The 26,370-nt window shown below is 39.1% G+C and overlaps 2 protein-coding genes across 15 annotated transcripts in view; one reads left to right on the top strand and one right to left on the bottom strand.

The window, feature by feature from the left end:
- FTO (FTO alpha-ketoglutarate dependent dioxygenase) overlaps positions 1 to 15,993 on the bottom strand; it is a 412,272-nt gene extending 396,279 nt beyond the window's left edge. For 4 of the 9 annotated variants that reach the window (XR_010318897.1, XM_023555597.2, XM_023555596.2 and 1 more), the window contains exon 1: positions 15,721 to 15,983. Coding sequence is in view for 8 of the 9 variants with exons in the window: in XM_023555597.2 (XP_023411365.2) it covers positions 15,721 to 15,765 (45 nt within the window). In the remaining variant the exon portion in view is untranslated. Of the gene's footprint in view, positions 1 to 15,720 lie in introns of all 9 variants that reach the window. The other 5 variants (XM_010596082.3, XM_023555593.2, XM_023555592.2 and 2 more) reach the window with 3 other exon arrangements.
- RPGRIP1L (RPGRIP1 like) overlaps positions 15,782 to 26,370 on the top strand; it is a 125,366-nt gene continuing 114,777 nt past the window's right edge. For 2 of the 6 annotated variants that reach the window (XM_003416369.4, XM_010596083.3), the window contains exons 1-2: positions 15,786 to 16,141; positions 21,084 to 21,175. In XM_003416369.4, coding sequence (XP_003416417.2) covers positions 21,091 to 21,175 — 85 coding nt within the window. In that variant the 5' untranslated portion in view covers positions 15,786 to 16,141; positions 21,084 to 21,090. The other 4 variants (XM_023555590.2, XM_064274028.1, XM_010596084.3 and 1 more) reach the window with 4 other exon arrangements.

The raw sequence follows: 26,370 nt of genomic DNA on the forward strand, positions 1-26,370 counted from the left end.
TAAAAATATATCCTGTACAACAATGTAACAAATATATTCTGAAATTATTGTCCAAAACTACCACTACACTTAATAATAGAATCCCAAAACCTAACTATTAAAGGATGGCTATCCGCTATCACCACTATTTCTTAGAGGTTCTAGGCAATGCAATAACATAAGAAAAAAAGGTGAAGACAGAAAAATTACTAAAAGAGGGAGGACTGAATTCCATTATACATATTATACATATAGTAGACATAATAAAAATATTCTAAGAAATACATGAATATAGTAAGTAACCATGGTCATTTCTAGAGGATTATCGGAGACTTTTTTTTATATTATAGGTATTTTTGTGTATTTTTTTAATTTTTCTAAGATAACAAATTAGTATGTAATTGGAAAGAAATAGGATTTTTCTTAAATGTGTCACAATCTTTTATGTCATAGGTATTGTGGTTAGACATTTACAAAGCTGACCTTCATAAGCCACACATGAAAAATTATGTCATCACTTTATAGTCACATCCATAGTAGTAATAATAGCTAACAATTACAGGAGCCCTGGCGGTGCAGCAGTTAAAGCACTTACATATGCCTATCACTAGATGCTTTATATATATCACATTGTTTAATACTCTCAACCATTATCCCCATTTTACAGATGACGACTAAGGCTTACAGAGATTAGATTACTTATCTAAGATCACTCAGCTAGTAAGCAGGGAAGCTAGGGGAAAAATGGAGGCAGCCTAGCTACAAAATACATGCTTTTTACTATCACAGGCTACTGTTCCTCCTGATAAGCTTCCCTCTAAAGCAACAAGACCAATTTGTAATATAAATGCCAGAACATAAACAATAAAATAAGCGCTATCCTCTTTAAAGTAGTCTCCTTGGGAAGCTCTATACATATCCAAGCATGTGGTCATTGATCAAAACATTTTTGGAAAGCCTTCCTTTGCCTCTTCCCAGGGGGTGGTAAACATGCCTCCTGTAAGGAAAGATGAGATTTCTTTCAAACAGCTAGGAGTCTTTCCAAATCCAGTTTTAGAGTATGATTAAACTGTAGAACTCTGCTCTTGGTAACACCACAAGGCTAGGTGATGAAGCTGATTTTTCTACTGTACCCAGAACTAGCACCCACTCCCGAGAACTATATGCACAAGTGGATTTTAGCATTTATTATCCTGCATTATTGCAATTATTTGTTTACATGCCTATCTCCCAACTGAACTGAGATCCTCAATGGCAAAGACCATACCTTATTCATTCTTGAACCTCTAACCCCTAACAATTCCTGGTACACTACGGGTATTAATTACTTCTGAATGAACTCTGCTGAGTATGCTACACAACTGCTTTGAGTAATGACAGTATATTAGAATAAAAATATTGCCAAGGGGGCATGGCATCTGAGTCTGTGTACAAATAAATATATAATACACGTGGAAAGAATCTATAATTTAAAAAAAAAAAAAAACTATGCTAGACAAGAGAGTAAAGATCAGTCCAGAATAAAAACGGAAATTTTATGGAGGAATTCCTAAAATTCTAAATATTAAAGAGGAGAAGAATCAGTTAACAGGTCTTCTTATAATAAAGCAATGCCTAGCTGTAGTCATTTCTCACAAAACACAAGGAGGCAGTGGATATGCCTCATTGTCTAAAAAGCAATCTGCTGAACCAAGGATGCAGAAATAACCATAAACTTCCTCAGACAATGATGCAAAAACACATCTGCTACACAGAACACACAGGATGCACTCTGCCTATGGGTTCAATCGACAAAGCACAACCTGATGCCTGAGATATAAATCAAAGCACCTTACATCCCTGGTATTTATCGACGTTTGCTACCTGCAAATTTCTAATATGTGCAAGATGGGCCTATTTTTATTTACGGCACAAACCACAGACTGGATGTAAAACAAGATGCTTAATAAATCCAGAGGCACATAAAACACCAGCATAACTCAGACAGCAAGACAGACACTCACTCCTTAATTAAGTGGGTGATGTTCTGTTTAAAACAAAAAGACAACCCTGGGCTATAGCTAAGATTAAGCACTCAGTGTGGCGAGGGAAACGCCAACCGTTTTCAGGGCAATGGCTTTAAATCATGAAAAATAAACCATCTAATAGTCTGTATTCAATAGTAAGTAGACAGTCAGGACACAGACTGATTTGGATTAACACATTTTCAGTTATAACAAGTAATTTTACAGAGGATTAGTATCTTGATGGTCTGATCAATATGAGGCACCACTGCTATTACAGATGAAGAGAAAATTGCCCCTCTGGTAATAAAGTGTGCGTGTCTTCGTTCTCCTTCATTTGCCGACTCCATTACAGTGATGGTTCCAGCATTAACAGCTGGGGCAATTTAAGCAGCAGGGGTCTGATGAATTTAAAAGCTGGCAACACTGGCTACTCATCCTTCCTGCAGCTTCAGTCTGCATATGCAACTCCTCCGCCTGCCTGGTTCCAATACAAGGATCATGTTTTATGAGAACAATGACTACTATTTCCCAATTATTGTCTCATTAATACTGTTACCAGCCAATAACGTGACTAAAACAAAAATTGCTCGCAGCATATCGGCTGCTGATTCAGCGAAAAATTGCACATTATTTACCTAAATAACAAGATTGACATGACAACAGGCTAGAGTCCACGTAAACTGTAATCTTTGCATTCATTTGCCTGGGTGCTATTCTCAAGCAAAAAAAAAAAAAAGGCAACGTTGGTGCTGACAGGGGAAAAAGAAAATTCATCAGCAAAATTTTCCATCTCTGTTTTCAAAAAATGGCAGACTGGAAAACATTGAGATAATAGACTGCCACGCATGGAAATGGAAAATCCATATTAATGCAGCTCTGAGACTTTAATCATGGCCAATTCAGCAGAGTGAGTTCACGCTGCAACAACAGCCCACTTCATATTATTACTGGAGAAATGCTAGCCCTTGAGGCTCAGCCTTGAATGATCCGTCATTAAATGAAGGTGCCAAAGGGCAGACTTAGGGCCAATGTGAGAATGAGAGCTCTGAATTTTTCTGATCACAGTTAGGAGAAAACACTCATTCACTGGCAAGACATCTTCTCTTCAGACCAGATGCAACAGAATTTGGTCTTTCAAGCTGAGTTTTCAACTTGGCTTCTATCAACTGTAAAAGTCTTAATTGGCCCTTCTCCGTATGGCAGTTCTTTAACATGAGGAAGGCATGGTCACTTTGCAAGAAAGTCATTTCCAAAACTATGGAGCAAATAATCGGCATGGCAAGTGGCATGGACAAAAGCACAGGCCTCTAGCACCTACTCAAGGTTCAGCTCTCAAACATGCACTGGCCTCGCAGAGAAGTATTACGCCAAGGGCAAACGGCTAGAAACAAGTCCTTATTGACGCGTATGTTAATCTCCTAAACATGTCCTGGCCCAACCCAACAGTTTCCAAGATTCCTCCAAGCTTATACTGTGAAATCAACCAGTGAGACCATTTTGTAAAATAACACAAAATCAGTTTAATAACAGAAAATTAAGTGAATGAGCTTTTAGCAGAATTGTAAATTCACCTTTTCTAAACTGTGCCTTGGAAACCCCGGTGGCATAGCGGTTAAGCATTACGGCTGCTGCCCAAAAGGTCAGCGGTTCGTATCCGCCAGGGGCTCCTTGGAAACTCTATCAGGCAGTTCTACTCCGTCCTATAGGGTCGCTATGAGTCAGAATCGATTCGACGGCAGTGGGTTTGGTTTAGTGGGTAAACTGTGCCTTTGACGGTTCCAAAAGTACCATCTTAACTACAGTTATTTTCTTCTAGAAATTAGGAAGTCACACTTAAAATATAACTTTATCAAGAAATCTACCACAATAAACGAACAGCAACAACAAATACACTTAAGTTGGGAGGGTAAACTGGCATTTTAAATTTGAAGGAGAATGCCAGAAAACAGCTGACAGTTGTTAAAGCATGAGTTGAAGAGTCTTGTTTTTCAAAATTAATACCTATGTCTATGGTATGTTAAGTAATTTAAATTACATAAAGGGTACAACCATTTTTCATTATTTCTTCTCTGGTTCCAGTTCCACTTCTCATTATTAGAAAGCCTAAGGACCAATAGGAAACCCTGGTGGGGTAGTGGTTAAGGGCTACGGCTGCTAACCAAAAGGTCGGCAGTTCGAATCCACCAGGCATTCCTTAGAAACTCTAAGGGGCAGCTCAAATCTGTCCTATAGGGTTATTATGAGTCGAAATCGACTCGACAGCAATGGGTACCAGGTAAGGACCAATAACAAGCAGTGACGTTGGGAATTTATTCATTCATTTGATAAGTATTTATGGAATATCTACTAACTGCCTGGCACACAGTTAAGTGTTAGATATACAATAGTGAATGAAAAAACTAAAAAGACATGGCCTCTACTTTCAGGGTGCATATAGTCTAAATGCCAGAACCTGCATTGCTAAACTCGGCCACAATAAACCGAATCAACAGCCTGAGAGCCAGCAGTATAGTTACTAAGGGTCACACGTAACATATCAAGGGCTGGAGGCTCTCAATCCATTCATTCTCTCGTCAGCAAATATTCATTAATGTCTCTTATGTACAAGACATTCTGCTAGGAGAGATGCAAGGATGAATGAGACGCGATCTTGTCCTCAAGGAAGCTAATGGTCGTTCAAAGTGGCTGAGACATTTTTTTCTTAATTTTATTGTGGTAAAATGTATTTAACAAAAATTTTGCCATTTTAACCAATTTTAAGTATACAACTTAGTGACATTCGTTATATTCACCACGTTATCCGACCATCACCACTATCTACCAAAAGTTCTCCATCACCCCAAACAGAAATTTAATACATGGGGCGGACTGTTATGACCCACAGGGTTTTCACTGGCTGACTTTTCAGAAGTAGATTGTCTCCGTCCAAAAGCTCTGCTGAAACCTGTTCAGCATCGTAGCAACACACAAGCCTCCACGGACAGACAGCTGGTGGCCGCACATGAGGTACACTGGCTGGGAATCAAACCCAGGTTTCCTGCATGGAAGGCAAGAATTCTACCACTGAGCCACCACTGCCCCCTTCCCTTAAACAGTAATTCCCCACCTCACCCTCCCCTTACTCCCTGGTAACCACTAATGCTTGTCTCGATGCCTTTGCCTATTCTAGATATTTCATCTAAGTAGGATCATGCACTATTTGTCCTTTTGTGTCTGACTTTTTTCACCTAGCATAATGTTGTCAAGGTTCATCCATGGCACAGCATGTCAGAACTTCATTTCTCTTTATGGCTAAATAATATTCCATTTTATGGATACAGCACATTTTGTTTATCAATTCATCTGTTGCTGGACATTTAAGTTGTCTCCATTTTCTGGCTACCGTGAATAATGCTGAAATGAACACTGGTGTACAAGGACCGGTTTGAGTTCCTGCTTTCAAGTCTTTTGGGTATATACCTAGGTCATTAGGTACTGGGTTATATGGTTTCTCTAAGTTTTTGAGGAACTGCCAAACTGTTTTCCACAGTGGCTGCACCATTTGACATTTATCACCAGCAATGCAGCAGGGTTCCAACTTGTCAGCATCCTCACCAACACTTATTATTTTCCAGTTTTTGTTTTGTTTTGCTTTGTTTCTGATAATAGCCATCCTAGTGAGCCTAGTGAGCCCTGGTGGTACAGTAGTTAAGCCCTCGGCTACCAACTGAAAGATTGGCAGTTCACACCCACCAGCCAGTCCACAGGAGAAAGATGTGGTAGCCTGCTCCTGTAAAGATTACAGCCTCAGAAACCTTACGGGGCAGTTCTACTCTGTCCTATAGGCTCACTATGAGTTGGAATCCACTCAACAGCAACAGGTTTAGTTTTCGATTTAATGACTAATGATGTTGGGCATCTTTTCATTTATATTAGCCATCAGTATAACTTCTTTGGAGAAATATCTATTCAAGTCCTTTGATCATTTTTTCATTGTTTTGTCCTCCTATCATTGAGTTGTAGGAGTTCTGGCTAAGGCTTTTTTTGAATGGTAAATATAGTTTGCAAAATCAACACTAGGAATGGTTAAGAAACAGATCTGGAAATAATAGAAAGTAACAAGAACTCACTGTTACTCATTGGCTTGGCCAGTTTATTTTCAAGGAGGGTATTTAAAGCGGTTTGATATTATGAACAAATAAACTACCCCTTCTACCTACAGAAGGCAATGAAATTATGATCACAAGCTGAGCCCTACATGGGAGGATAGATTAAGCAAATGATAGATTTCAGAAAAACAAAAATAAAAAGTAGAATCTGTTACACAAAATTTTAATTTTTTAAGACGATTTGTCATTGGTCCACCACAAAAAATGCCCTATACTTAATTCCCTAAATAGCCATCAGAAAAACTGGTGGTATAACCTAGGATGACCCATCGTGAACAAAGGGGCCAGGAAAATCTTCTCAGGACCTCACTAAAATGTAAAACTGCAAAAAAATAAAATAAATAGGTAAAAAGATCCAGGAGGCACAAACACAAATAACAAACTTCCTTTAATTGAGTTATTATCATAAAAAAAAGCCTAATTTAAAAAACTAAAAAGTAAAATTTTGCTGAAGATCATTCAAAAGTGGTTGCAGCAGTGCATTGGCAGGGAACTGGCAGAAGTTCAAAACAGATTCAGAAGAGGACATGGAACGAGGGATATCATTGCTGATGTCAGATGGATCCTGACTGAAAGCAGAGAATACCAAAAGGATGTTTACTTATGTTTTATTGACCATGCAAAGGCATTCGACTGTGTGGGTCATAATGAATTATGGATAACATTTCAAAGAATGGGAATTTCAGAACACTTAATTATGCTCACGAGGAACCTGTACATTGACCAAGAGGCAGTCATTCAAACAGAACAAGGGGATACTGTGTGGAAGACAGGAAAGGTATGTGTCAGGGTTTTATCCTTTCACCATGCTTATGCAATCTGTATGCTGAGCAAATAATCTGAGAAGCTGGACTATATGAAGAAGAATGGGGCATCAGGATTGGAAAAAGACTCATTAACACCCTGCAATATGTAGATGACACAACCTTGCTTGCTGAAAGTGAAGAAGACTTGAAGCACTTACCAATGAAGATCAAAGACTGCAGCCATCAGTATGGACTGTGCTTCAACACAAAGAAAATAAAAATCCTCACAACTGGACTAATAAGCAACATCATGATAAACGGAGAAAAGACTGAAGCAGTTAAGGATTTCATTTTACTTGGATCCACAATCAATGTCCATGGGAGCAGCAGTCAAGAAATCAAACAACGCATTGCACTGGGCAAATCTGCTGCAAAAGACCTCTTTTAAAGTGTTAAAAAGCAAAGATGTCACCTTGAAGACTAAGATGCACCTGACCCAACCCTCGGTGTTTTCAATCGTCTTATATACATGTAAAAGCTGGCCAATGAATAATGAAGATCGAAGAACTGACACTTTGAATTAGGGTGTTGGTGAATAATATTGAATATACCACAGACTGTCAGAAGAACAAACAAATCTGTCTTGAAAGAAGTATAGCCAGAATGCTCCTCAGAAGCAAAGATAGCGAGACTTCATCTCCAACATTTTGGACATGGTATCAGGAGGGATCAGTCCCTGGAGAAGGACATCATGCTTTGTGAAGTAGAGGGTCAGTGAAAAGGAGGAAGGATTGGCACAGCTGCTGCAACAATCAGCTCAAACATAGCAACACAGCAACAATTGCAAGGTTGGCACGGGACTGAGCAGTGTTTCATTCTGTCGTACACAGGGTCACCAAGAGTCAGAACCAACTTGATGGCACCGAACAGCAACAACCTAATGTGATGTTTATCTTAATAAATGACATTAAGAAACTGTCATCAAAAACAAATGACTGTTTTAATGATTTTACTTAAAACAAGAAGTTTATTCTGGATATTTCCTTCACTGATAAAAATGTACATCATTTAAACAAAATTCTCAAATGTTTTTATTATATGTATAACCATTTTGGCAGTGAACTATTTCTATTTTCAATATTTTTTAAGAAGATGATCTCTCCCAAGCCAGCATAAGAACTTTTGACACTAACTTGGAATTCAATATCCACATCTTTTTATACCATGAAAAAAAAATTCTACTTTTTCCGAAAAAACCCCTAAAGGGGTTCCAGGCCTTCATGAGGATACACCTTTAAACAGATCTTCCCAGGAAGGAATTCCATGACCCTCAAACCACGTGAGGTCCTCCTTGCTACTATGCCCTGGCTCCATGATAAAATTCACCACTCTACTGTCAGTATTTGCTTAATTATCTACCTTTCTTGGACAGACAGCAAGTTCTTTGGGACCATATCCTCCATGATTTACCCATGTGTCCCCAGTGCAAAATGCACTGCTTACTCTTAACCAGGTTCCTCCACTGAACCACAAAACACAGAAAATGGCTTGAGTGACTATTTTCTTAATTCTCCCAAGGATGGTACACACCCGTTGCCATCGAGTGAATTCTGACTCACAGCAACTGCCCCATAGGGTTTCCGAGGAGCAGCTGGTAGATTTAAACTGCCAACCCCAGGGTTTGCAGCTGAGCTCTAAACCAGCAGACCATCAGGTTTCCAGGATGGTACATAAGTAGTACCACTGTGGATGCACGAGCTAGAAGTTAATGTATCACATCCAATGACTGTCTTAGGACATTAGGGCTTCATTCTCTTGGAGCCCCAGTTGAGAAAGGCTGCCTGAGCAGACACTCAATTTATGTTTACACAAAGGATGTCCTGAATACTGGGGCCGGACTGGTGGTGATGATTATGATGACAGTGAGATGATGTTGATAATAAAAATTTTTATTTTTACTATGTGCCAGGAATGTTCTACATAGTTTATATATATCTCACTTAACCCCCTCCACAACCATAAATTTCACCGTAATTTTACAGATGAGGAAACTGAAGATCAGAAAAGTTAAGTTGCTTGCCCAAGAAAGTGATGGAGTAGAATTCAATTCCAGGAATCTATATCTAAAGAGCAAAATTCAATTGCAGGAGTCAACTTCTACAGCCCAATACTTTTATCCACTATCCTATGATTGACAGGGCAAAACTGGACAGTGGCAAACTGGAAAACACACTTCCCATCTAAAGGGGTAGCCACTATTTAGCTCTTGTTGGGGGACTGCATGCCCAGTATTTCCAAATAATCTAGTTTTTCAAGAAAACCAGATACCCAGATTTTCACGTGAAATCTCCCAACTTTAAAATGTTAGAAAATAATCCGAAAATTTCCACAGTTCCTTTGAGCCAAACAAAACATATCTACAGGCAGGATGATATTTTCAATAGCCTCATATGCATGCGAAAGCTGGACAATGAATAAGGAAGGCAGAAGAATTGATCCCTTTGAATTATGGTGTTGGCTAAGAATACTGAATATACCATGGACTGCCAAAAGAACAAACCTGTCTTAGAAGAAATACAGCCAGAGTGCTCCTTGGAAGCAAGGATGATGAGACTTCATCTCACATACTTTGGACATGTTATCAGGAGGGATTAGTCCCTGGAGAAGGACACCTTGCTTGGTAGTGTAGAGGGTCAGTGAAAAAGAGGAAGACCCTCAATGAGATGGACTGACACAGTGGCTCCAACAGTGGGTTCAAACATAACAATTGTCAGGATGGTACAGACTGGGGCAGTGTTTCATTCTGTTGCACCTAGTGTCACTATAAGTCGGAAGTGACTTGACAGTGCCTCACAACAAGTAGCCTATATCTTTCCTCAAAAAATATACATGCCAAAAATGCACAATCTGAATCTAATCATGAGAACACATCAAACAAAAATACAGAGACACTGTACAAAACAAATTGCCTGTTCTCATCCAAATGTCAATGTCTTAAAAGACAAAAAAAAAAGTGTGAGGAACCAATTTAAAGGAGATGAAAGGAGACCAGATTAAAGGAAACCAAAGAGACCTAACAACTAATGTATGATCCTGGCTTGGAACAGAGGCCAGTAAAAAAAAAAAAAAAAATTCCTATAAAAGACATTATTAAGATAACTGGCAAAATCTGAATATGGATTTGGGATTAAATAATAGTATTATATCAATGTCAACTTTTCTGAAATTGATCACTGTGCTGTGTTTATATATAAAAAGGTGTCCCTGTTCTTAGAAAACACATCCTGAAGTATTTAGTGGTAAAGGGGATTGAGGTCTACAATTTACCCTGATATGGTTCATTAAAAAAAAAAAATGGCTTGTGTGTGTATATGTATATACATGGAGAGAGAGAGACAGCAAACGTAGCAAGATGCAAACAACTTGTGAATCTGGATGACAGGTATAGGAGGACCCTTTATTCTACTCTTGCAGCTCTTCTGTAAGTTTTAAATCATTTCAAAATAATAAATTATGTCATCTGGGGGACAAAATGCATCGCTCTAGGGCAACCAATCTCCAACAAGGCCATGACCACTCTGCCCTGGCATAGTAGCCAAACCTAATCATACTGGGCCCTTACAGCAACCTACGGAGGCAGCTGTTCTTGACCCCAATTTCTGGCTGGAGACCTGAGGCTCAGAGTGCCTCACGCTCATCCCCCAACAAGGAAATGGTAGAGGCCACGGTTCAACTCAGGTCATCTAATACTAATCTGGACTGTTTCATTTATATGCCTAACAAGAAAAATTCATTTTAAAAGTGCAAGAATATGCCGTGGTGCTCTCCTATGCTTTAACACAATTAAACAAATGTGATCACGGAAAGCTAGATAATATTTAGTCTAACCTTCTTATCCACCCTCCAGACTTGGAGACTGTATATGTCTGTAGCATCAGCAATCACAAGGAAGAAAATACAATTAAGCTATTTTAAAGGGAAAAGGGAAACCAAGAATTACCCATTATGGGGATAACCTGTTGCTATCAAGTCAATTCAACTCATAAAGACCCTAGAGGACAGAGGAGAACTGCCCCATAGGGTTTCCAAGGCTGTGATCTTTATGGAAGCAGATCACCGTATCTTTCTCCTGAGGAGCAGCTGTGGGTTCAAACCATCAACCTTTCAGGTAGCAGCTGAGCACTTAAACACTGCACCACCAGGACTCCTCTATTACGTTTGCTTTTTAAATAACATATAATTTAAAAAGAAACAAGAAATCTTTGCAACTTTGGAATAGGTAAAGATTTCAAAAACATGCACAAAAGCATGAATCATAAAAAGAAAAATCAACATATTGAAATTTAATCAAACTAAATAATTTCGCTCTTCAAAAGACACCATTAAGTAAAAAAAAAAAAAAAAAGATAATGTTTGCAAATATATAGCTGACTAAGGACTTACAGCACAAAATACAAACAACTCATAAAACTTAACAATAAAAACAGAAACAAACTCCTCCAAAAAAAATAGACAAAAGGTATTGAATAGACACTTCACAAAAGAAGGCACACAGCAGGCTAGTCAGCAGATGAAATGATGCTCAGCATCGTCAGCCATTAGGGAAACGCAAATCAAAAGCACGATGAGATACTACTCCATGCCTACTAGGCGGTCTGTAATCAAAGACAATAACAAGTGTTTCAAGGATGTGAGGAACCTGAAATCCTCAAAAACTGCTGGTAGGACTGTAAAATGGCACAGTTTGGAAAACATTTTGGCAGCTTCTTGAAATGTTAAACATAGATTTACCATGTGACCCAGCAATTTTACTCCAAGGTATCCACCCGAGAGAAAAAAGATTCCACACAAAAACTAGTACTCGAATGTTCATAGAAGTTATTATTCATAATAGACAAAAAGTGAAAACATCCCAAATCTCCATCAACTGATGAATGGATGAAAAATGTGGTATATCCATACAATATTATAGCATTCAGCAATAAAAAGGATAGATGAACCTCAAAAACATTACATTAAGTGAAAGGAACCAAACATGAAAGACCACGTATTATGATTCCATTTGTATGAAATGTCAAAAAAAAAAAAATTTTTTTTTTTCTAGATTTGTAGGGTAAATCCAGAAAGGCAAGAGGCAGAGTAGCTTATCAGCTACATAGCAATGAGGATGGAAATAGGGCATAACTGCAAATGAACAGGAGGTCTCTGTTCAGAACAATGGAAATATTCTAAAATAAGATTGTGGTGAGGGTAGCATAACTCTATAAATGTGCTATCAATCACTGAATTGTACATTAAAAAATAGGTAAATTTTATGGTATACAAATTAATATCTCAGTAGCACCTTTAAAAAAAGACACTGAACCTCATTAGTCATCATGGAAATGCCAATTAAAACCACAATGAGATACTATCATATGTCCAATAAAATGACTAAAATTAAAATGGCTGACAATATCAAGTGTTGACAAGGCTGTGGAGCAACTAGAACTCTCATACAATGCTGGTGGAAAGTTTAAATAATGTAGTGGGTTGAATAGTGTCCCCCAGAAAATGCATGCCCAAGTTCTAACCTTTAGTACCTGTAAATGTCATCTTATTTGGAAAGAGTCTTTGCAGATGTAACGAAGTTAAGGATCTGGAGATGAGATCACCCTGCATTTAGTGTGGACCCTAAATCCAATGATTAGTGTCATTGTAAGTGAAAGAAAAAAGAGATTTGAAACACAGAGATACAGAGCCTTGTAAGGACAAAGGCAAAGATCAGAACTATACTGCCACAAGCCAAGGGATACCAGAAGCCACCAGATGCTGGAAGCAGCAAGGAAGGATTCTCCCTTAGAGCCTTCAGAGGAAGCATGCCTGAATGACACCTTGGTTTTGGATTTCCAGCCCCCAGAACTGAGACAGAATAAATTTCTGTTGTTTTAAGCCACCAAGTTTGAGGTAATTTGTTGTGGCAGCCCCAGTAAACTAGCAAAAATGGTAAGTTTACTTTCAAAAATTAGCAGTTTCTTATAAGGTTAAACAGAGAATTGCCATTAGGCTCAGCCATTCCACAGTGGGTATTTACCCAAGATAAACGAGAACATAGAGACTTACACATGAATGGTCAGATCTAGCAGCTTTTTTCATAATAGCCCAAAACCAGAAAAAAATCCAAATGTCCAGCAGCAGGTGAATGAGTTTAAACAATATGTGCTATACCCACACAATGGACTATTACTCAACAATAAAAGGAACAAACTATCGATAAACACAATAATGTGGCTAAATCACAAAAATCATCATGCTGAGTGAAAGAAAACAGGCCCAAAAGAGTATATACAGCATGCTTCCATTTATATGAAATCCTAGAAAACACAGACTCATCTTCAGTGAGAGAAAACATATCAGCGGTTGCTTGGGGGCCAAGGTGGAGGGATGGACTGATTGCAAATGAGCAAGAGAAAACTTTTGGAAGGGACAGAAATGTTCTGTATCTCAGCTGTGGTTTTGGTTTTGCAGGTGTGTAAAACCAAAAACTGAATCCCTTGTCACTGAGTCAATTCCGCATGGCAACCTCATATGTTACAAAACAGAACTGTTCCAAAGGGTTTTCTCAGCTGTAATCTTTACAAAATCAGGCTGCCAGGCCTTTCTTCCATAGCGCCATTGAGTGGGTTCAAGCTGCCAACCTTTAGGTTAATAATGGAAAAAAAAAAAAACATTTGCATGACCCCAGGACCTCTTGGAAGTGTATATATCTTATCAAAATCATTAAATTGTACACTATGAAGTAATGAAAATTATTATATGTGGATTATACTGCAATAAAATTGATTAGGAAAAGAAAAATAATTGGACATTTTCTATTTAAGATTTAACACTCAGCTGCCTATACTTTGTTTTCAAAGTATAAATTTACTAAATTTATTAGTAAATAAATCTTTTTTTAAAAGATCAACAAAATGTTTTAAAGCAAGCAGGAAGATAACTTGCTCTACCAATCCAATATGTTTCATCAACAGGAAATTTAAAAAAGCTTTGAAAACTGGAGTCAAAAGACCTGGTTCTGAGCCCTGGTTCCACTTAGCAACCAAGTAGAAATGGGCAAATCACAACTTCTACTAGCCTCAGTTTCCACATCTATAGAATGAGAATGATATTCCTAACTACCTCATAGGCAATAGTTATGGTTTCAAAGGAAGAAGAGCTCCCCTGCGGGGGGGTGGGGGGGGGGGTGGGGGGATATATTTTAGCCAAAATTATAATCCCAGTGTCTGGTGAATAACAGCTGCTCAATAAATCTTTATAGGCTAAATGAGTAACTTTAAAAGTAACCCTGAAAGGTGAGACATCATGCACAATGCCAATGTGTGACTACATTTTTGTTTCTTTGCCCTTTTGTAAACTAATGCAGAAGGGTCTTCTACCTTGTTTCCATCTTTAGCCCATATCGGATGCAGGCTCAAGCATGGAAACCTCAAGACCTTGGTGAAACTTGCAGTAACTTAGGCCATTGTATAGCAGATTTTATTATATATTTTAAATTCATTGGGGTATTGCCCTAACACACTCACTTACAGGATTCTAAATTCCATGAGAGCAAGAAGCGTGTCTCTATTTTATCTACCGCTGGTTCCTCACTGCCAACATTTGCCTGACATAGAGCAGCACCAAATAGCATGTGCAAAGGCTCTGTGACCAGGGGAAGCACAAGGATGGAGGAACTGTTAAGAACAAAGTAGCAGACCGGCACGGAGCAGGGAAAGTGTCCTGTCTGATGAGGCTGTAGAACGAGATAATGCCCAAACCAAACAGGACCTTGAAGGCCATATGAAGTTTTATCTTTATCCCAAGAACAGAAGGCCATGGAAGATTTTTAAACAGGTGGCTGGCAGGGTAGGGAGGTAGGAAAGAGACATGATTTGATTTGCATTTTTAAAAAAAAAAATTCTCTACAGTGTGGAGAAGAGACTGGTGGTGTAGGGGGAGGCAGGCAGAGGAATTTGGGTGAAGAGCAAGTTATAATAAGGAAGCTATTGCAACAGTCCATTAAAGAGATAATGGCAGCTTGGTCCAAGATGGTGGAGACGGGAAAAGGTGGACAGGTTTCCAAGGTATTTACGCAATTCAACAGAACTTCATTTTGGAAGTGAGGAAAACACTCGATTATTCTGAGTTGCAATGCTTCACCTGTAAAATTGGACTGCTGATACTTCATTTGTAAAATATCTACCTTGTAATCTGCTATGGTGTATATATAATGCATCAAAGGCAGGCAGTGCCTGGTGGGCAATTAAGTAATTAAAAAAAAATTCGTATTGCATTATTATTGTCATCTCATGCAATGGCAACCACCAAAGGCTGTAAAAGGTAGAGAATAGCAACATAAAGATTCATATCCACTGTGCTGAAGACAGAATGTATCAGCCGGCCACGGAGACAACGTTCCAGATAAACACATCTGATCTCACAGCTATTTCATCTAATCCGATCTCAGTCCTCAGGGACCATTACTGATGAGAAAGCACAGGTGGTTATGCACACGGTCGTCACAGGGCCCGGGAAACTGAGGCACAAAGGTGGCCATAATTTTAACCAACGAAGCGGGGGCAAAGACAGGACAAAAAATGAGTGTCTTCGTCCTCATTGTTGAGCTAGTCCCACAGGACTCGGCCTGCACCCTGACCAGCAAGAATTTATAACCCCCATGTCTCCAGCTCCCTTGCTGACAAGGCCCTGCCATCCCTTGGCTTAAGACGATGCGTCCGCTCGCCATCAAACTCTGCCCTTCCAATTCTCTGCTCCTATCTCCAAAAGCACCAAGGACCCCTGTTCCTGCGGAGCCCTGCATACCTTAGCTTCTCGCTCTCGCTCCTCGGCGGTCTGGGTTCGCTTCATGCTGCCGCTACAGCCGCCTTCGCCACCACGAGCCGCGTATATCCTTCGCCCTGGACCCCGCCTCCTGCATGTAGTTCTCTCAATGTCCAGTTCCCGCCCGACGCCATTCTCTCTCGGAGCCTCGAAAACTAGCACTCCCAGGATGCACCGCGGCGACTCCCAAGCGTGCACTGGGTTTCGAGCAGGAGGATTTACCAGGTTCGACAGCTGGACGAGCGTAGTCCGCTACCCAGCGAGCAGGCGGGCTGGGGCCGGAGGAGAACTACATTTCCCAGGTGGCAACGGGGCTCTGTCATGTTTTCCCGTGCTCCTCTCGCCCAGCCTTACACGCCATCGGCGCTATAGCAACGGTAGCTAGCAGCCGGAGAGAGTGGCGGTGAGTACTCTGGGGGGCGGAGGGGGCGAGAAGAGGAAAGCTGGCAGACCCAAACCCCGGCAGCGTGGGATAGGGTTCTGGGGTCTGCTGTGCGACCTGAAGAAGGTTCTGGAGTTCTGCTCGCGTGACAAACAGCCTAGTCCAAGACACCACCGCATCCCCAGGCCTGAGTCATAGCCCGTCCTATATCCCCACGCCTAGGACCACTTTGAAATTTTATATTCTAGCTCTAAACCCTAGGTGATGAGGGTTGATGCAGCTAATTGCCGTCCCTATCCAAATCCTTCTTCAGTGAAAGGTCACATAAACAGTTCCCTTGGGTTAGGAGTTAGTTGGCAGACCCTAAACCGCCTCAGTGACCTATTGTTTGCCTAATTACTTATTGTCTGAGTACCACTATATCCCCGTAAAGCCGGGGACCTTGTTTACTATTTTGGTGTCAGCACCTAGTGTTCATTTATTCATTCCCTAAATATTAATGTTGACACCGTCCATGTGTCAGGCTCTGATTTTGGCCATCTGTGAACAAGACTAATTCCCATCTCAAGATGCTTATACTTTCGTAGTGGAGACAAACAATGAGCTAGTAAACAAATAAGATAATTTATTTGTTAGGTAACCGTGACAACTATATGTAAAAGAAATGAAGTGATGCAGTCTAGAGGAAGACTAAGGTAAACTGATCAGGGAGGGATGGCCTCTCTCAGGAAGTGACCTTTGAGCTCAGCCCTAAAGAAGGAGGAGCCAGCAAAGGCCTTGAGCAAGACAGGGGTTTGGTGGATTTGAGGAACGTAAAGGTGACCAGTGTAAGTTCCCCCTAGAAAGCAAGCGGGTTTAGTATGAGATGGTGTTGGAAGAACTCTTCAAGTTCTTAGGAGGCACCATCATCTTTTATTGTCTAATATTTCATTCATTGAAATTATCTGACCCCTGATCTGCATGGGTTCTTGAAGGCCATGATATAGGCCATCTAATTCATGTAAGCAGAGCACTTAGAACAATGCCTGGCAGATAGTAAGTATTTAATAAATGTTATCATCATTACACTTACCTCTCACCAACTATCTCGATATCTGACATTTCCCATTCATAGGAATATTAAAAATCTGTCAGACTATTTTGTGTATTAATGATATATATCTGGCAGTAACGAACACCAAGGTGTGAGGTGAGAGTAATGCTGGCTGTGATGGTTAAGGTTGTGTGTCTCTTTGACTGGGTCACGATTCTCAGTGGTTTGGCAGTTCTGTAACCACGTAATTTGACAGTTGTATAATAATGTAGTCATCCTCCATTTTCATAAAACACCAATTTTCACATAACGATGTGGTCTTTGGAACCTAACCAAGTTGATAAGTGAGGAGTGGGTGTATTGATATTATAAAAGCTGCCTTAATTCTATCATGGAAAAATAATCATTCTCACAGATGGACTCTGTTTAAGCTTCTTGATAATTTGGTTCCTACAATTCAGTCTCAAAAAACTTGACCTTTTCTGTAGCAGTGTATTGTTAACTGTATGAATTGTGTCCACCAGAAATACGTGTTGAAATCCTAACCCCTGTACCTATAGATATGATCCTGTTTGGAGATAGGGGTTTTCTTTTGAACTCATACCAGTGTTGGGCAGATCCTGAACTTAATCACTTTTGAGTTATAAAGAGACCAGAATAGGCACATAGATACACATGGGGGAAGACATACACTAAATGAGGATCATCTATAATCCAAGGAATGCCAAGGAACTAAGGAAAAGCTAGAGCTACCAACAGGGAGGGAATCAACATGGACAAGACCCTGACTTGGACTTTTAGCCTCCAGAACTATGAGAAAATTAATTGCTTCTCTTTAAAGCCCTTCACGTATAGTATTTGTGTTAAAGCAGCACTAGGTGATTAAGACACAGTGTTTCCAAAAGAAGTAGATGATATCTCAACCATACCTGTTAGCTGTGTCTGTTACAGCAAAATACGGTGGTTTTCACCCTTTTGTGAATTGTAATAGAAATTATGAACTCTCTCCCTAAAAGACATTGCATATACACATTGTATTGGTTTTCTTGGGGTACTGTAACAAAAGACCACAAATTGAGTGGGTTACAAGAACACAAATTTATTGTATCATAGTTCTAGGAGCTAGAAGTCCAAATCAGGGTATTGACTGTGTTGACTAGCTCTGAGAGAGAAAACGATTCTATGCCTCACTCCTAGCTTCCGGTAGCACTAGGCATTCCTTGGCTAGCAGCTGCAGCATCACGTAGTGTCCTTCCTGTCTCTCTGTCTCTGTGTATCTTTCTTATTAGCACACCAGTTGTACCAGATTAGGACTCACTGGACTCCAGTATAACCTCATGTTAACCTAACTAACAACATCTTCAAAGACCCCGTTTCCAAGCAAGGTCATTTTCACATGTACCAGGGGTTAGGAATTCAACATATCTTTTTGGAGGATACAATTCAATCCATATCACACATATGCATACAAAATTTTGTAAACCATTTCTGGTTTCACAGATCCTAAAGCCCCATGGACTCCTTTCATTGAGCGAAAGTCTACCATGTGCCAAGCAAGCTTTGTGCCAGCCTCTAAGAATACAAAGGTGAACAGAACAAATAAGCTCGTTGCTGTCTTAGGCTTTACATTCTAGATCAACATTCTCAAGGTTGAGAATCTCTTCCTTAGGGCATGTTCATTAGCAGTTTGTATTCTGTTTTCTGGGTACACAGAAACAAAAATTAACTTTTTTTTTTTTTTTGGCATGATAGACACTGTATGAACCACACACATCCATGTGCAAGATAAACTTACTGTATTGCATCTCTGTAGAGAATAGAAACTTTAAAAATACCAAAATTAGCTAGGTAGCTTGTATGTTGAGGTAGAAAGCCCTGGGACCTAAGGCCTTGTGGCAAGAAACAGAACACAACAAAACAAACTCAGTTGGTGAATTTATGAAACTCTTTCACTAAACTTGGGACTACCCACTCATTTGTACCTTGAACATAAAATTATTCTTCCAGTAATTGTTTAATATTTTTATTTTTGGTGAAAATAAACACAGCAAAACCGACTCCCTCTGCACAGTTTCTAGACATAATGATCAGTGACATTGGTTACATTCTTCATATTGTATCAATATCCTCCTTATTTCTGTTCTATTTGTTCCACTTCCGTTTACTTAGTAAACTCCGTTGCCTCCAACCTTCTCATCTAAAGCTCTTTAAAATAGCTGTTGACTCTTTGGTCTTATGTAGATTTTTTTTGCGGGGGGGGAACACAGACTGAAGGGTGACAATCTTTACACTTTGGGCTAAACTGTTACTTAGTTTAAAGGTGACTTCAGATGATTTCAATTCAGGGTTGGAAGAGCAACTCTGGCCTAGTCTCGGGGACTCCTTCGGCCTCAATAGATCCACTAAGTCTAGAGTCTTTAGGAATTTGAAGCTCTGTTCCACATTTTTTTACTTTTTTATCAGGATGCACCTATTATATCCCTGATCAGAACGTTCAGTAGGGGTAACCAGGTACCATCTAGTTTTTTTGGTCTCAAGGTAGAGGAGGCAGTGGTTCATGGAGACAGCCCTGTAGTCCAGTTCCTTCTCTGATTGTTGGGTTTCCTTCTTTCTCTTTTGTTCCAGATAAATAAAGACCAATCTTTGTATCCTAGATGGCCACTCAGTAAGTTTTTAAGACCCTAGACACTACTCACCATACTGGGAGGTAGCACATAAACTTTAAGAACTATATTATGGCAGTTGACTGGCTTGACCCAGGAGACTGATCCCGTGAGGTAATTGTTTATATCTAATTAGTATTAGTATCCCCACCTGTAGCCTCTTCCCCTTTTTTGTTGTTGCTGTTGGAAAACCATGCACAACCTAACATTTGCCCATTCATCCCTTTTCCCTACATACAGTTTATTGACATCGATTACATCAGTTATGCTATGCAAACTTCACCCACATTTGGTGCCAATTGTCCCATTACTATAAACAGAAAGGGCCTTCTACCTAAGGAGTCCTCCCTCTCCATCACCTCCACCACCCCTAGTAACCACTAATGAGCTAATTTCTGTATACTTACTTTTTCATGTCATTTCATAAAGGTGAGAAAGAACACACAGTGTTTATTTCTTTGCGATTGACTTATTTCAGTCAGTATAATGCCCTCCAGGTTCATCCACATTGTAAGATGTTTCAGGAACTCATTTTTCTTTATCACTGAGTAGTATTACGTCATATGTGTGTACCACATTTTGCTTATGGTCATCTGTTGATGGGCACGTAGATTGTTTCCATCTTTTTGCTATTGTGAATAGTGCTGCAGTGAACATAGGTTTGCATATGTCTGTTCATGCCCTTTCTATTAGATCCCAGTATTCAAGTAATATTGACATCTCAGGCAATGTGCTAAGTGCTTTTAATTTACCATCTCTCTTACCCTTAGAACAACTCTTTGAGGGGTTGTTTTCCCCATTTTTGAATTAAGGAACTGAGACTCAAGTTAGGTGACACAGCCTACTAGTAAGTGCTAATAAGTTCAACCTTTTTGAACTCAAGTTCCTAACTTGAGTTTTGTTGAGATACCTGCTTTCTCTTTTTGGGGAGGAGAGGAGGCAGGGGATGGAGAGGAGATGTTTCTTAAATGTGGGAGAGTTTGTTTTTATATCAGATAGAAGAACAAGAAAAAGAGAGAAGGAAGAATGAATCTTATTTCATTTCCTAAACAAACTATAGGAAATATAGTGTTGAAAGGAACATTGTTTCCATGATTTAATGTAGTCTTAATTTTAGAATAGAAGCTTTTCGCTTCTTCCAGCAGCACATGTGGGCAATAAGATGTCCGTTAAAGTTCTAGTTCCGGATTCATTTTATCTGGCTCATTCCATAGCATAGTTAATGTTATAACTTCAGAAGATTTTATTTGCATTTTCTTTTCCACAGATAGGCCATGTCTGGCCCAACTGATGAGACTGCAGGAGACCTGCCTGTGAAGGATACAGGTCTAAACCACTTTGGAATGGGAGGGTTACAAGGTTTGGCCAGCTGTTATTTATTATATTTATGAACTTTGATCAGTGACTTAATTTAAAGTTTTTCTGATATTCATACACACCAAGCCATTTAAGTAACTATATAATTCTTGATTGAACTAAATAAGAAGTTAGAGAGTTTAGAACAACATGTGGTATTTTATTGTGTGCATCAATTATCAACAGCTCATAGAAAATGTAAAATCCTCTGTTCTGATAAAGAACTGTTATAAGTCATCTTTTTAAAATTCCACACATCAGTAGAACTATGAAGAGTATATCAAGCCTCAAAATTGAATTGCCTGGTTTAAATCACATTCACCATTAAAATCTTTATGTTTAAAGTTTATATGGGAGGAAATGCCATAATTTAAAGTTTTTGCCTTTCAAGTAGAGTATCTCAAAATGGCTTGTTATTCCAAGTAATAGTGACTTTTTAATGAAATTAATATAAGTTAAAGGTTTTCTTTGTCCTTTTATCACTTAGTGGTTGCTTTAGAGCTAAAAATCACTTTTTAAATTGAGAAAGGAAAGGACTGCCTTAAAGAATACTTTAGACTGTAGAGCTTTTTGTTTTTGTTTCTGTGTACAAAGTGTCTGCCATGCTGTCGTGCCACTACATCTGTTATTGAGAAGAGTAATGATATAAAATATATTGCACTAAGGAGTCTTCTTATACCTTTTAATTAGAGCATCTAGTCACCTTGAATTACCTCAGAAAGGAGGTCAGTGTATTGTCATTTTAAAAGTATGTATAAGCTTTGTTTAGATCTTTGAAGGAGTATCAGGGATTGAAATGCAAATAAATTTTCAGCATGAAAAGCTATTTACTGAAATTTTACCCACTGCCCTCAAAGTTGATTCTGACTCGAACTGCTGAACTCTTGGTTAGCATCTGTAGCACTAAACCACTACTCCACCAGGGTTTCCCTTACTGAATTTTACCCACCACGCACCCAGTGTTAAATTCAATTCTTACACTCAGTAACTCACTGTAGGGCTTTAATCTCTGTCCATTTGTTCTTTGTTTCTTTTGGGGGATTCTTGTTAATTGACTTACTTCACAATGACATGAGAAACAGCAAATTTAAGCGTAACTAAAGAGATAGCATATACACAGATCAAGGGTATAAAAGTTCTTATAAAATATATAAGGTAGCTTATAGAGGAAAGAGTCGGAATTGACTCGATGGCAACGGGGTATAGAGGTAATATTTGCAAAACTCTTAAACAACAATGTTTTAAATGTTGAAGAGTTTTTGTTTTGTTTTGCTCTTGCAAATTTTATAGTTTATTTTCTATAACCTAACACCAATAAAAAAAAAAAAAAAAAACACCAATAGCTTAGAAAAATACCTTAATCATATTGTGTTCACCAAATTATTATTATACCCTTGGTTTGTAAAAAATAATAATGATACTTTCAGATACTCTGACTTTTAATTTTTTTCCCCAACTTTCAGCAAATAAATTTAAAAGTCTATATTAAATCAGAGCTTTGCCTTATGTTCTTTTTTTTTTTTTTTAATTGTGCTTTAGGTGAAAGTTTACAGCTCAAGTTAATTCTCGTACAAAAATTTATACACATATTGTTAGGTGACACTAGTTGCAATCCCTATAATGTGACAGCACGCTCCCCTTCCACCCTGGCTTTCCCGTGTCCGTTTAATCGGCTCCTGCCCCTTTCTGCCTTTTCACTGTGCCTCAGACAGGAGCTGCCCGTTTAGTCTCATGTATCTACTTGAACTAAGATGCACACTCTTCATGAGTATTTTATGTTTTATAGTCCAGTCTAATCTTTGAAGAATTGGCTTCAGGAATGATTTTAGCTCTGGGTCAACAAGGAGCCTGGGGGCCGTGTCTTCGAGGGTTCCTGTAGTCTCAGTCCCACCGTTAATCCTGGTCTTTTTATGTGAATTTGAGTTCTGCACCACACTTTTCTCCTGCTCTGTCTGTTGTGTTCCCTGTCAGGGTGGTCATTGGTGGCAGCTGGGTACCATCAAGTTCTTCTGGTCTCAGGCTGCTGGAGTCTCTGGTTTATGTGGCGCATTTGTCTCTTGGGCTGATATTCTCCCGTGCCTTCATTCTCCTTTGCTCCAGTTGGGTTGGGACCAATTGATGCATCTTAGATGGCTGCTCGCTAGCTTTTAAGACCCCAGATGCCTCCCACCAAAGTGGGATGCAACACACTTTCTTAATAAACTTTGTTGTGCCAGCTGACCTAGATGTCTCCTAAAACCATGGTCCCCAGATCCCTGTCCCTGCTAGTCTGTCCCTTGAAGTATTTGATTGTGTTTAGGAAACTTCTTAGCTTTTGGTTTAGTCTGTTTGTGCTGACTTCCCCTGTATTGTGTGTTGTTCTTCCCTTCACCTAAGATAATTCTTGTGTGCTATCTAGATAGAGGAAACCCTGGTGGTGTAGTGGTTAAATGCTATGGCTGCTAACCAAGAGGTCAGCAGTTCAAATCCGCCAGGTGCTCCTTGGAAATTCTATGGGGCAGCTCTACTCTATCCTATAGGGTGGCTATGAGTCAGAATTGACTCAACAGCAGTGGGTTTGGTTTTTGGGTTGTATCTAGATAGTGGATTCCCCCCTCCCTCCTTCCCCACCCTCACAGCCATCAAAGAATGTTTTCTTCTGTGTTTAAACCTTTTCTTGAGTTCATATAATAGTGGTCTTGTTTAATATTTGTCCTTTTGTGATTCACTGATTTCACTCAGCATAATGCCTTCCAGTTCATCCATGTTATGTTTCGCAGGTTCATCATTGTTCCTTATCATTGCATAGTATTCCATTGTGTGAATATATCATAATTTGTCTGTTGATGGGCACCTAGTTTGTTTCCATCTTTTTGCTATCGTGAACAGTGCTGCAGTGAACATGGGTGTGCATGTATCTATTCATGTGATGGCTCTCATTTCTCTAGGATATATTCCAAGAAGTGGGATTGCTGGATGGTACAGTACTTTTATTTCTAGCTTTTTAAGGAAGCACCAAATCGGTTTCCAAAGTGGTTGTACCATTTTACATTCCCACCAGCAGTGTATAAGTGTTCCAGTGTCTCCACAACCTCTACAACGTTTATTATTTTGTTTTTTGGATTAGTGCTAACCTTGTTGTTGTGAGATGGTACCTCCATGTAGTTTTGATTTGCACTTCTCTAATGACTAGTGATCGTGAGCATTTCATCATGTATCTGTTAGTCACCCAGATGTCTTTCTTTGATGAAGTGTCTTTTACCCATTTTTTCAATTCAGGTATCTGCTTTTCATTGTTGAGGTTTTGCAGTATCTTGTAGATTTCAGAGATTAGACCCTGATTGGATATGTTGTAGCCAAAAATTTTTTCCCAGTCTGTAGTTTATCTTTTTATTCTTTTGGTGAAGTCTTTTTGATGAGTATAAGTGTTTGATTTTTAGGAGCTCCCAGTTATCTAGTTTCTCTTCTGGTGTTTGTACGTTGTCAGTTATGTTTTGTATTCTGTTTATGCTATGTGTTAGGGCTCTTAGCATCGTCCCTGTTTTTTCTTCTCTGATCTTTATCGTTTTAGATTTTATATTTAGGTCTTTGATCCATTGTCAGTCAGTTTTTATACATGGTGTGAAGTATGGGTCTTGTTTCCCTTTTTTCCAGGTGAATATCCAGTTACGCCAGCACCATTTGTTGAAGAGACTGTCTTTTCCTCATTTAATGGACTTTGGGCCATTGTCACATGTCAGCTACTCATAGGTGGATGAATTTACACTTGGATTTTCAATTCTGTTCCGTTGATCTATGTGTCTGTTGTTGTACCAGTACCAGGCTGTTTTGACTACTATGGCAATATAATTGGTTCTAAAATCAGGTAGTGTGAGGCCTCCCACTTTGTTCTTCTTCTTCAGTAATGCTTTACTTATCCAGGGCCTCTTCCCTTTCCATATGAAGTTGATGATTTGTTTTTCCATCTCATTAACAAATGTTGGAATTTGGATCAAGATTGCATTGTATCTGTACATGGCTTTGGGTAGAATTGACATTTTCACAATGTTGAGTCTTCCTATCCATGAGCAAGGTATGTTTTTCCACTTATTGTAGGTCTCTTTTGGTGTCTTGCAGTAGTGTCTTGTAATTTTCTTTATATAGGTCTTTTACATCTCTCTTTTTATTTTGGTTAGATTTATTCCTAAGTATTTTATCTTCTTGGGGGCTATTGTAAATGGTATTGATTAGGTGATTTCCCCTTCAAAGTTCTCTTTGTTGGTGTAGAGGAATCCAAGTGATTTGTGTATGTTTATCTTGTATCCTGATACTTTGCTGAAATCTCCTATTAGTTCCAGTAGTTTTCTTGTGGAATCTTTGGGGTTTTCTGTTTATAAGATCATATCATCTGCAAATAGAAACACTTTTACTTCCTCCTTAACAATTCAGATGCCATTTATTTCTTTTTCTTGCTTTATTGCTCTGGCCAGGACTTACAGCAGCGTTCAATAAGAGTAGCGATAACGGGCATCCTTGTCTGGTTCCGGTTCCCAAGGAGAAAGCTTTCAGACTCTCTCCATTTACGATAATGTTGACTGTTGGCTTTGTATAAATGCCCTTTACTGTGCTGAGGAATTTCCCTTCTATTCCTGTTTTGCTAAGAGTTTTCATCATGAATGGGTGTTGGACTTTGCCAAATTCCTTTTCTGTATCAGTTGGTAAGATCATGCGGTTCTTGTCTTTTATTTATGTGATGGATTGCACTGATTGTTTTTCTGATGTTGAACCATCCCTGCATACCTTGTATGAATTCCACTTGGTCATGGTGAATTTTTTTTTGATATGTTGTTGAATTCTATTGGCCAGAATTTTGTTAAGGATTTTTAAATATGTGTTCATGAGGGATATTGGTCTGTAATTTTTTGTGTGTGTGTGTGGTGTCTTTACCTGGCTTTGGTATCAGGATTATGCTGGCTTCATAGAATGAGTTTGAGAGTATTGCATCCTTTTCTATGCTCTGAAATACCTTTAGTAGTAGTGGTGTTAACTCTTCTCTGAAAGTTTGGTAGAATTCTCCAGTGAAGCTGTCAAGGCCCAGGCTTTTTTGTTGTTGTTGGGAGTTTTTTAATTACTTCTTCAATCTCTTCTTTTATAGGTTTATTTAGTTGTTCTACCTCTGTGTTAGTTTAGGTAGCTAGTATGTTTCTACAAATTGGTCCATTTCCTCTAGGTTTTCAAAT

The sequence above is a fragment of the Loxodonta africana genome, chromosome 21 (assembly GCF_030014295.1).
Source record: "Loxodonta africana isolate mLoxAfr1 chromosome 21, mLoxAfr1.hap2, whole genome shotgun sequence".
In the NCBI taxonomy this organism is placed as follows: domain Eukaryota; kingdom Metazoa; phylum Chordata; class Mammalia; order Proboscidea; family Elephantidae; genus Loxodonta; species Loxodonta africana.